Below are 12,027 nucleotides of genomic sequence, written 5' to 3' on the forward strand. Positions count from 1 at the left end.
ACACTAATCGTTTGTAATCATTTTGGCTTCTGTGGTGAAAAAAAAGGTAGGGGTATAATTCCAATATTACCCTCCATTTCATCTCAAAACTACACATCGGCAAATTCTGCAGTGTCTTAGTCTCAAACCCCACCGTCGCCAGCTAAAACCCTACTAAGAATCGACTGCCCGTACAGATTCCGGGGAACAATGGATTCGGAAAAACTGTCAGCTCAAATAAAGGACAAAGACTTGTTCAAAGCAGCTGAATCTGGCGATTCATCGCTCTTCGAATCACTTACCGAAGAACAGCTCCTTAAAGCCCTATCTCTCCGTAATGAAGATGTCCGTTCTCTCCTTCACGTTGCCGTCTCTTCTGCCCACGCCCAGGTTCTTTCACTCTCACACTAATTAACTCCCTCCGTTCCAATTTATGAAGGAGTGTGACTGGACACTAATTTTAAGAAAGAAAGACTTTTTGATATTTATCTTTAAAACAAGGTATAGAGGTTGTGGCCGAGCTACGATTTTCATTAAGGGATGTCAAAGTATAAAGAAGTAAATTTACGAAGAAGTAAACCTCACATATATACACACATATATATATATATATATATATATATATATATATATATATATATAATTTTTACAATGAAGGGGTGTCAGGAGGAGCCACTGTATAGAGAATTAAAGTAAAATGAGGGGTTTAAACTTAAATTGTTTCATAGAAAAGTGTCATCCCAATCGAAAAAGGAAAATTTGCCACATAAAATTGGACAGATGGAGTATGATAATTGTCTCATTCAAATTAAGTGAAGTTTAACCAATAGTATGAAACGTATCCTTTTTTTCTTTAAATAAGTCAACTAATCAATTGGGTTTATGATGTATCATATTACCATATTGATACAGGAATTGTAACTTATTGTACTCTATTGTAGTTTACAAACATCTGAGTTTTAATTTAAGAAAAAACTAGTCCTGTCATATTGAGTTCTGGAAGTTACTCTAATTGACTTCCTATAATAAGGGGAAAAGTGTTAAAATATTTGGGTAAAAGGGGGACTAGTGTAAATCACATTTTTTTAAAGTTCAAAATCTACCCGACATTTGAATCATCATAGCAAAAAATATTATGTTTGTTTGATTCTCCAGGACAAATTTGGACACACAGAGTATAATTTTTATGTAATCCCTAAATGTGGTGTTTACAGTTTTGAAGCTAGGGGTTGAAGTAATAAGTTTGTGAAATTTGGGTAATTTTGGTGATGTATATTAGGTGGTGAAGATTCTTGCGGCTGCTGATCCCTCAGCGAGTGGTATAAATAGTGGTGATGAAGAAGGTTGGGTGCCATTGCACTCTGCAACAAGCAGTGGTAATGTGGAAATTGTGGAGATTCTGCTCAGCAGAGGTGAGCAGTATAACAATTTGCTGTGCTGTATGAATGTTAACACCTTATCTATGTCATATAAAGGATATATCTTTACAAAACTGGAAAATTTTAAAAATGCAAATATAAGATCAGAAAGATTTCTATACATATAATATAAAGGAATTCTATAGGGTTTTCAGTTTTTTGGAGCTTATTTTAATGAATTCATGTCCAGTAAGTCGATTGAACCGTTGATATTAAGGGGTAGAAGAAATTGAATGGATGTGCTAAACCTGAAAATAGATGGATGTACATTTAAAAAGAGAGCATGGTTGAATTTGTTGAGTGTTAACTCTTTTTTTTTCACCTTGTTGAGTGTTAACTTATATACGAAACTTTTGCATTTTGCCTACTTGATATCAAATCACTTGGGTCGGCCATCTAATGAAATCAAATGAATCACGGCAGAAATTGCACTGTAATCTTTTGCGCTAATCCACCTACCAATTTGTATTTTGCTATTTCTCCAACATCAAGGTAGGATTCCCTGTTCTCACGAAATTTGTTGCAGGGGCAGTTTTCTAAGATGAAACAATGTTATCCTTATCTCAGCTATATGCTATTTGTAACCTTTAATCCCGTGTATCCTGTGAGGATCCTGGTGCTGTCCCACTGGGAGGGTGACCTGTGAAAGTGTACCTGCTTTTGTCAGCATTGTTTAGACAGTTTCAATGAATCCAGTTCAGTGGTTGAGCCATGTATTTGTGATAGTAAATGTGAATATATTTGTAAATAGGTGCTGATGTAAATCTGAAAAATGATGGTGGCCGCACTGCCCTTCACTATGCCGCTAGCAAGGGTCGAGTGAAAATTGCTGAACTTTTGATTTCACACGGTGCTAAGATCAATGCGAAAGACAAGGCTTGTAATCTTATGCTTGGGACTAATCATCTTCTTGGAAAGCTTATTATGGTTTCAATATATTTGAAGGTTAGGGTGTCCGTAACTTCTTGCTATTGGTTTTATTAACATGTGATGTAGGTAGGATGCACCCCATTGCATCGTGCAGCTAGCACGGGGAACTCTGAGCTGTGCGAACTATTAATTGAGGAAGGCGCTGAAATTGATGAAGTTGACAAGGCAGGCGAAACGCCCTTGATGACTGCTGTTGTATGCGGCAATAAAGAGGTGATTCTGCAGAAGTTATTTCCATCAACTTGGATGAAAATATTATTGTTGCTTAACTTAAGTCTTTAATCTTGTTCATGAGCTATATAGCAAAAGGGTCATAAATATCTGACAAGTGAACAGTGCGTAGATCTTTTTTATTCTTAATACTATATAATTAAGCATGTCAAAGTATCAGATATCTCATGCTGCCCTTTTTTAAGTTATTACACCTTTTTATTTGGTTTGAGGAATGAGCCTTCTTCTTTTGCAACTCCTTTCTTGTTATTCTACTACTCCTACCCACTACCCCATTTGGGAAAGAAATAACAGTTCAATCTTTCTCCCCTTTGTTTGTTCGGTCAAACCGCGGAAACCAACTTATATTTGGACAAAGTTGTTTCCCTCAGAAACTTGGTACGGAACTCTGGGTTTACTCACCTATGATGCATTCCTCTGAAAAGCTCACTAGAAATACATCAAATGTATATCGAAGGGTATGACCTAGTGATTAATGACGTTGAAGATCCCTGCGAGACCATGGTTCAAATCCGAGAAAAAAAATGTGATTTCTTTCATTTGCCTAAACCTTAGTGGGCGGAGTTACCCGGTATTTGTGCTGGTGGGAGGCAGTAGGTATCCCGTGGATAGGTCTGAGGTTCTGCTAACTGGCCAGAACACCGCTCTTGTAAATAAACACACATCTTTGTTGTAGAATTAGTGATGCGTGCCTCTCGAACCAAGCACTACTAAATTTCCGAGCCTTAAGATTCTGCTTAAGTGTACCTTGAATTTCCTCAATGTTAGTATTCTACCTAAATCAAATTTATATGAGCTGAAGAGTTCATTGCTGATGCTCTCTTGAATACATTTGGTACTAAGGTTGAATCATTGTGGTGTCTGCAATTATTGAAAAAAAATTTGGTTGTAGAGAACATTCTTAAGGATCAATACATCTTTAGAATTATTATGACATTACGACGTAACAAACAATAATGCACATGGTAATTATTTTTACTTGACAGGTAGCTATGCTCCTCATACGACATGGAGCAAATGTCGACGCCGAGGACAAAGAAGGCTACACTGTGCTTGGTCGAGCTTCTAATGATCTTCGCCCTGCACTGGTTGATGCTGCAAAGACAATGCTCGAAGGTTGAACTCCACGACTTCATCGCCTATCAGAAAACTCAAGCCGACTCTGTAAAGCATTATGTTGCATGGGAGGAAATCTTAATGTTGTTCTGACTAATTTATAGTATTGCTTTCTACTAACTTAAACATACATTTGTTCACCCCTTGGGGAAAAGATTTGTTGATATGTACAATTGACCTTTCAGAAAGTTTGAACAAGTGATACTAGGTGCAATGTTCCCTTCAACCTCTGTAGTGTACATTAGTTTCTTGATTTTTCCTCTGTCAGAATTACCTCAATCCCTATTATGGCACTCCCTTTTTTATTGCAACAAGCGTGACGTTCTTGTTGATGATTGCAGCAACCCTACTGCAAAGAGCTGAAAACCAAAGCTGCCTTACGTTGGGAAAAATCGGACAATGTGTCTTCCAACGATATTTCCTATTTTGTTCTTTTAAGCGTAACCCTTCTTAAAAGTTAGTCACTAAATTTAATTAGAGATCATTACTCAAAAGTCTCTTTTTAAAAATCAGATGAATTTAAATTCATGATATTGTAGTCAGTATGAAAGTTGTACATATTATCCTATAATAGGAATCGTACGAGGTAATATTCGCCTTGAGAACCTTTATTAAATTATATTACTATTTAATTTTTTAAGTTTAGCCAATGTTGACAAATTCCACTGCTACGCTATTGTTCTTCCTTCGCTTCTCCTCCTCCTTCGTAAATAGCAAAATCAAATTTCTGGTCGTCCAAGCAGCTATTTGCATAGCACCAAAGCAGGCCGGTCTTGTCTGAATTTGACTTTGAGTAAACTTTAAAAAATTTGTAAGCTTCGGCTATTCTTTAAATAATGGTCCTCCAAACTCCTATTTGTACAATTGCCCCGATCGTACGTAGCTTCTTTGTACCTAAGATTGGATTTGGGCCTGGCCCAATCCTTGAAAGAGCAAAGGAAAGGGGAATATGATACCAGGTGATGACACATAAGAAAAATTGGCAATGTTTTAGTCTTATATTAGGTTTGACAAAGACAGTCCCAGAAAAGAAAATTTGGCATGGCATGACAACTAGGTCTAACAATTGGCATAAAAAAGCCAACGTTTTAGAATTTGGCATATAATAGCCTAAAGTTATTCTCTCTTTTTTAATGGTTCAACCACCATCCTAAAAATAAGCCCCATCAAAATTAATTTTCTTAAAAATAGCAAAAAATATTTCAAACCCTCTCTCTTCTCTAATAGCAACCATCATCCCATAAAATAGGTTTCATTTCCTTCAGTAGTATTCAAAAAAACTCCCAAATAATTTTTAATTATTTTTTTAGTTTTTTATCTGTATATCCAAATATATATAACACAATAATAATTATATTTTTTGTATATCACATTGTATAACATAATAATAATGTGTATATAAAAAAAAAATTAAAATTTTATTTTTCTTCTTTATATAACACATGTCAGATTGAAAACTCAAGTTCAAGACGACTCCACATGTATATCCTCTATTGTATCCTGTGTATATCTGTATGTACATCAGTGATATCTCATGTATATCATGTGTATCTGTGTAGATCCATAAAAAATTGTGTTATATATAAGATATAGAATGTGATATACATGGTCGTCCGTAAAATAATTGTGTTGTATACACGATATACAAAGTGATATACACAGACGTCCTAAAAACCCGTGTGTGTTATACACTTATGTACACGATATACAACGTGATATACACATATCGCAATTGAATTTTCAGGTCTGATTTTTTTACCTGAAACCAGTCTAATAACTTCTAATCTTGCTCAAATTTTGTATATAGACTCGTCAAGGTATTTTCAACCAATTTTAATCACACCCACTCATTCAATCCAACCAAAAAAAAAGAGAGAAGAAAAACAAAGTTGAAATGTATTTTCTCTCTTAGTTTTTGCTTCTAATTTTCTCTGATGTGAGATTAACCTTACTTTTTCATCTCACTGATTTTTTTGCATAATTTGCAAGAATTTTTGCTAAATTATGAAAGCGAAAGAGAAGAGATAGAAGAAGAAACATAAGGAGAGAAAGGGAGAGGGTAAAGAAAAAGATACATAGGTTAGAGAGAGAGAGAGAGAATAAATAGGAAGTATGTATTTTTTTAATTTGGCTATATAATGCTAATTGTTTTGGGGTTGTCTTTGCCAAAATAATTTATGGCCAATAATTTGCCAATTCCTCTTGCATGTTGTTATCCAGTGTCAATATTTCCTCAAATAATTAGCTTTGGGCTTGGCCCAATCCTTGAACATGAAATGAACAAAGCAAATACGTTTTGGGGATTGTTTCACAAACAGCTAGCTAGATTCAATATTTATTTTTTTTGCCAGTATATATAGATTATATATTGCCTATACACAGTTATACATATATTATATATGAATTATACATATATCTGCGGTTATTTCTAGTTTAAGAGATAGCTGCGCAACTATTTGGTTTAATTCTTCTACGTTTTTTTTGGGGAAATGCACAAAGCTGCTATCAGGACAGTTATTTAAAATATAGCCGAAATTTCCATAGTATTTAAAATTTAGCCACATTATCAAATTTCAGTCCCCATGTCTGAAGCTTGACCACCGTACTTCTGACCTGAGGTTTCAAACTTCAGACCTTCGGGGCGGAAATTAGGCTAGCAGTTCAAAACTTCAAAATTGCGGGAGGAAATTTGAAACTTCCATCCAAAGTTCTGAAGTCTTAAAATGTTATTATTGAATTTGTCTGAAGTTTGCTTCATCTGGCTAAACTTTTTACATATTATAAAAACTGTTCTTTGAAGAGTTTTTTTACACACTTGATCCTTTTTAACTATTATTTAAAAAAATAACATCATTTATTGTTTATTCCATAAAGAGTATTTTTTTATTATTATTATTAGCATATTACAAAAATTAAGCCCAACATTCATCTTCTTCACTCTATTTTTTAAAATCTGATGCATATGTGAATGCCACCTAAATTCAAGATGTATTGATTTATACGTCTTTTATACTTTGTATATCAAGTATCACTTTAATTCAAAATGTATTTTTATGTATATAATTTTTGTATATTTATTTGTGAAGTGCCATCTTATTTTAAGATGTATTTTTAATGTATATTTCAAATATATTTTATATGTCAAGTGCCATTTTAATTCAGGATGTATTTTTTATATATATGTTTTTTGTATATTTATATGCCATCTTAATTAAATTTAAGATATATTTTTTATGTATCTTAATTGAAGATGTATTTTTTTATGTATATTTTTTATATATTTTATATGTGTTAATTCAATATATATATTATTTTATATACGTTTTGTATATATTAACGTATACTATTATCGAAGTAAGATCTTTATGTTAAGAAAAGAAGAAAGAAGGAAGAGAAAAACTTAAGAAAGATAATTAAAAAGAAAACGAATGGAACAAATTTAAAAAATATATTGGCTTTGACAGAAAATAAAATTAAGAAAATGAAGAAAAAGAAGGAAAGCTAATAGATAAAGAGAAAAAAAAAATATGATTTTTGTACAAAACATTATTGACTTTCCATTCAAATTGCTTATGTTTAGAGATTAATAATTAATATTCCTATTTTAATGGGACTGTGTGCTATAAATATAAATATTTTATTGTTACAACTGTAATATTGAATTTCATGGTATGAATTTGTTATATTTCTTTTAAACTGTGACATTTATATAAATTTTCTTTTTGAAACGACACAACGAGAAAATGATGGCCCAAGCCCAACAAGTCAACTACCACTTCATTTCCATTGAAATTAAATGATGACCGTTTGTTTCTTCAACTTCCCTATCTTCTACTTTTGCTGAAGTAAGAGCAAAAGCAGAAGAATGACTACACATATTTCTCCAATGGCATCAACAATTAAGCAATTCCCATCAACTAGCTTCAATCCTCAGCCACTCCAATCAGTTTTCCACGGATTTAGAACAAAACCAACTCAAACTTCTGTTGCTGCTTCCCTTAGAAAAGCTCCCCATCTTCTCTCTTATTCACCTCCATTGCCTTCTCACAACTTCAATTTTCAGAATTCATTTGTTCCACTTTCTGCTTGCCTTGCTATTCTTCTCTGCTCCTCTCCTGGTAATGTAATCTTGGTTACCTTATTTTGCCTCTTTTGTTATCTTCCTATTGTGATTTTTCTGAGTAAGGGGAGCCTTGTCGTAACCATTAAAGTTATGTGACCAGGAGGTCATGGGTTCGAGCGGTGTAAACAGCCTCTTGCACTGCATACGATAGTGGTCGGGCTCTTCCCGACCCGCGCACAAAGGGAGCTTAATACACCGGGCTGCCTTTAGATGTGATTTTTCCGAGACCCTTTGAAACTAAGTGGAATGGATATAGAGGAATATTATAAGAGAAGTTTTTCGAATTCTTGAATGTTGAGATTTGGTAGCAACAAGAAGTTTTTTTCTTGTTGCTAGTTACAAGGAAGCAAAGACCATTGTGGTCCGGCCCTTCTTCAAATCCCGCGCATAGCGGAAGCTTAGTGCACCGGAGCTGACTTAGGGAAGCAAATAGCTTGGTGTCTTGGGTTTATTTTTGGATTCAACATACATGCACTTATATTTTAAAGAAAAATTACATTATTAGTGTATTTTAATCTGTTGTATCAGATAACAAGGGCGGAGGCAGAAGCCGAACTATGGGTTCGGTCGAACTCAATAACTTTTGCTCAAACAGTGTATTTTGTGTTAAAAAATTTATTAATTATGGGTAAAGATTAAATCTACAACCCAGTCATAAATATTTGAAGTTGTCGTTTTAAAATTCAGAACTCATAAAGTTAAAATACTGGCTCCACCATCTCGCAAATAACGTGCATAATATTTTCAGGTTGAATATTCCACTTTTTATGGATGGTTACTTGTATTTAGATTTTTAGGTGACTTGACAGTATAAATGATTTTTACATTACTGAATCGTCACTTGAGGGATTATATTCTATCATCTGCGTTTTGACCTTTGACACTATATTGGTCCAAATGGGAACAATGATCAACTCAGGTTTAAGATAGCCTAGCTTTCTTTGTATTGAATGTTTCTTTTGTTTTTTCATTTACTACTTATCAATGAAGATCTTACGTCAATAGCAGAAACTTCAGCTAATATCAAATCAGAAAAATGCTATTGAACAATATTAAGACTCAACAACAATAACAACAAACCCAGTATAATCGCACTAGTGGGGTTTAGGGAGGGTAGAGCGTACGCAGACCTTACCCCTACTTGGAGAAGATAGAGAGGTTATTTTCGGGAGACCGTTGGCTCAGGAAAGATAGAGAGGAAGGAGTAACAGCAAGCAACAACCCTAGCAAACCAAACAGAAAACTGAAGCGAAAGAAACAATAAACAATAACAGAAATCTAATGATAAGAAGATACAAGATTACCACTGAGGAATGCATTAAAACTACTGGAACGAGCAAGGACAACGCTCGGCTACCTAACCTTCTACCTTAATTCTTAACCTCCACTCCTTCCTATCCAGGGTCATGTCCTCGGTAAGCTAGAGAATCGTCATGTCTTGCCTAATCACCTCTCCCCAATACTTCTTCGGCCTACCTCTACTTCTCCTTAGACCCTCCGAGACCAACCTCTTACACCTTCTTGCTGGGGCATCGTGCCTCTCCTTTTCACGTGCCCGAACCATCTAAACAATTCAAGACTCAAGAAAACAGAAAATGTTATTATGCAAATGGAGAAGTTTGGTCTCAAATGTGCTTTATCATGTCTATTAACTGCTAAATGCTACTGATAAGTTCTGGTATTTTAGGAAGTGTACATGTTTAGCTAGACGGATTGATATAAACTTGAGATGCTATGGAAATTTATGTCACTGAATTCTCATGGACATACAGAATATCTCAAACAATATCAGAATCCGAAATTCGTTTTTTCCGGTTGTCACTGCTTGAAGGCTAATTGAGATGTAGTTGTGTTTTAATTGCAGCTAATGCTGGATTTCTTTCGGGTTCAACCGGAATAGAATCAGTTCCTGGCCCTGAATTACCTCAGATTGATTTTCTTAATCGGTGGAATGGTATGTTCATAAATAACATCGTAAAAAAATTCTGCTGACATTATGCATTAAGATGATATGCAGAAGTTGATCCTTTTTGCAGATGATAATCAGAAAAGGTATGCAGAACTTGATGCGAAATTCAAAGACTCGCCCCTGCTTAAACAGTTACTTGAGAAATCCAAGCAAAACAAAGAGAAGTAATTTCCTTTCATTGCTTTGACTGTTCCTTCAAAATGACTAGCTTTTTTGTTACAGAAGCCACAAGATCATATTGCACTTCTCACATTTTTTATGCCAATATTCTCAAAATATGATTATTTTAAACTCGGAGATTTTCACTATTGTATTTGTTTCTAGTAGTGATTTGATCCGCTTTGCTTGGAGGGGGGTTGACTGACTTTTATTCAGTTCATTTTCCCGTGGTAATGATTAACTGTAATAGGCAGTAGATGAGCCAGGAATTTTAACAAGGGGATTCACAGAAATGCAAGAATACCGCACTTTGGGGTTTCACGTAAGGGGTTTCAACGTGAAACCAAAAGCAATTTTTAGCCACATTTGTGCTACACTAGTAACTTCTCTCTCTCTCTATATATATATATATAGTTGATCAACCGATTCCCCCGAGCTTAGGGTCAATTACGGGGGAGTAGGCCGTCTGCTGCAGATGATCCCCCTACGACCTCTATCTCCTCTCAATTACACGTATTTTAGGGAGTTGAACGTCTTATTCTTATGAGTGGTCTCATCACTTAGTGGTCTGGCGTGCAGTTAAATAGGTTGACCCTGGAAACTACTTTTTAAGTATACTCTACTAGGGGACAATGTAGGTGGACGGTCTTGTATATGAACTTTTTTTTGGGTATATATACATACGTTATGCAAAGCATAATTTTTTGATGGAGGGGATTCAATGGAACCTTCTTTGGACCATATCGCTCTCTTAAGGTTGCATCTTGCAAGTGTTTGCGTTTTCAAAAGCTATGACATGTTGTCTTTCGAAGTTTCTTGAAGTATACGTGCAAAGAACTGACTTAAATCACATACTAGCAACAACCAGTGGTACTTAGTTGTGTGATTTTCAGGAACAAAAAATCAATTGAAGACAAGTATTGCCTACGAGGAGCTGAGTGGGGAGTTGGAGATTGCTCTACAGCAGGAATGACACCAGAAGAAAGAGACAGCTTCATTGCCATGTTGAAGCAGAAGGCAGGAGTAGAATGAACGCGCAACTAAAATGTACCCTTTATCGCCAGTGTTGGTTCGAATATATACTCTTCAAATTTTTCAAGAATGCAAATGGATGATGCAAAGAGTAGAGCATCAACCTTAATGGTGAAACTTCGCGTTATTTTTCTGCAGAGACCGGGAGTTTAATTGAGCCTCAAGATATCAGATGATCAGAAGCTATTAGTATTAGCAGTAGAATATGTCAAGGGCCATTCTGTTATTGTTCAATAGTTTGTAGATATATTATATTAGAAAACTATATATGAACTTGAGAGTGCATATTGATATTAGTTATGAAGCTTTTGCACCTACTGCTTTCTTCTAAAACATCATTTTCTGAGCTAAGTTTGATAGCAAGTAACAAGACTATTTTATTCAGCTATGGTTTCTTGTTAAGACGTGTGATTTTAATAATTTTTTTTTTGTCATTGGATATAAAAGACAATGAAGCTGGGTAATAGAGTTCGTGAATAGGAAGAGATTGAATGCCTTTGATGAATAATTTTCTTTATTATTTAAGAGCTTTCATAATGAAATGTTGGTTGGAACAAGTTGGGACTCCCAGTTATAATACAACTCTTTTGTATAAGTCAAAATCTGCCCTAGAATATTTGAGACAAGACAACTCTTTCAAGAATGCAAAGGAAGAGTCTTCAAGCCGTCATCAGTCGAGGTCGACCAGGAAGGCCGAGATATCAACAAGGGTCGAGGTCGAGCACCGGTAGCAAAGCTGTAACGGCTAGTTTTCGAAATAGGATATTAAAGATAATATTCTAGTGGATACTCTCTGCACTTGTACTATTAGGGTTTGTTAAGAAAATGTCTCATATAAATAGAAAATGAGACAATAGTGTAAGACATGTGATATTCATTTTAACAAGAATAAACTTTTGATTGAAGATTCTTTCTCTCTCTTAAAAAGATACAAACACTACTTTTTCATCTAGATTCTCGTTCGTATTATCCCATACCCTTCCATCAGATTCGAGAATAATTCGAACATTTTGGGATTTGTCTGTCACTCATCGTTGTCAGGAGGGATAATCAACTAGTTCATACTTTAT

General features: G+C 34.9%; 2 protein-coding genes across 3 annotated transcripts; both read left to right on the top strand.

The window, feature by feature from the left end:
- Nucleotides 1–104: 104 nt before the first annotated feature.
- LOC107778106 (uncharacterized) lies at nt 105–3,900 on the top strand. 2 transcript variants are annotated; one of them, XM_075248023.1, is made up of 5 exons: nt 105–369; nt 1,259–1,391; nt 2,149–2,277; nt 2,398–2,540; nt 3,545–3,900. In XM_075248023.1, coding segments are annotated over exons 1-4 (444 nt in total). In that variant the 5' UTR covers nt 105–189; the 3' UTR covers nt 2,400–2,540; nt 3,545–3,900. The 2 variants fall into 2 exon arrangements, with proteins under 2 accessions (XP_075104124.1, XP_075104125.1); XM_075248024.1 differs by lacking the exon at nt 2,149–2,277 and having other exon boundaries at nt 119–369; nt 2,394–2,540.
- A 3,572-nt stretch (nt 3,901–7,472) lies between these two features.
- Nucleotides 7,473–11,290, top strand: LOC107778107 (uncharacterized). Its single transcript, XM_016598303.2, has 4 exons — nt 7,473–7,792; nt 9,662–9,751; nt 9,834–9,930; nt 10,819–11,290. The coding sequence occupies exons 1-4, from the start codon at nt 7,540–7,542 to the stop codon at nt 10,955–10,957; spliced, it is 579 nt and encodes a 192-aa protein (XP_016453789.1). The 5' UTR covers nt 7,473–7,539; the 3' UTR covers nt 10,958–11,290.
- The last annotated feature ends 737 nt before the right edge of the window (nt 11,291–12,027 follow it).

This window comes from Nicotiana tabacum, chromosome 24 (genome assembly GCF_000715075.1).
Source record: "Nicotiana tabacum cultivar K326 chromosome 24, ASM71507v2, whole genome shotgun sequence".
NCBI lineage: Eukaryota > Viridiplantae > Streptophyta > Magnoliopsida > Solanales > Solanaceae > Nicotiana > Nicotiana tabacum.

Bases quoted from the DNA above. Each gene is read 5' to 3' on its own strand.
- LOC107778106 (XM_075248023.1), top strand. From the start codon at position 190: ATGGATTCGGAAAAACTGTCAGCTCAAATAAAGGACAAAGACTTGTTC. The intron at 370-1,258 runs GTTCTTTCACTC...GATGTATATTAG, and splicing joins TCTCTTCTGCCCACGCCCAG to GTGGTGAAGATTCTTGCGGC. The intron at 1,392-2,148 runs GTGAGCAGTATA...ATTTGTAAATAG, and splicing joins GGAGATTCTGCTCAGCAGAG to GTGCTGATGTAAATCTGAAA.
- LOC107778107 (XM_016598303.2), top strand. From the start codon at position 7,540: ATGACTACACATATTTCTCCAATGGCATCAACAATTAAGCAATTCCCA. The intron at 7,793-9,661 runs GTAATGTAATCT...TTTTAATTGCAG, and splicing joins TCTTCTCTGCTCCTCTCCTG to CTAATGCTGGATTTCTTTCG. The intron at 9,931-10,818 runs GTAATTTCCTTT...TGTGATTTTCAG, and splicing joins TCCAAGCAAAACAAAGAGAA to GAACAAAAAATCAATTGAAG.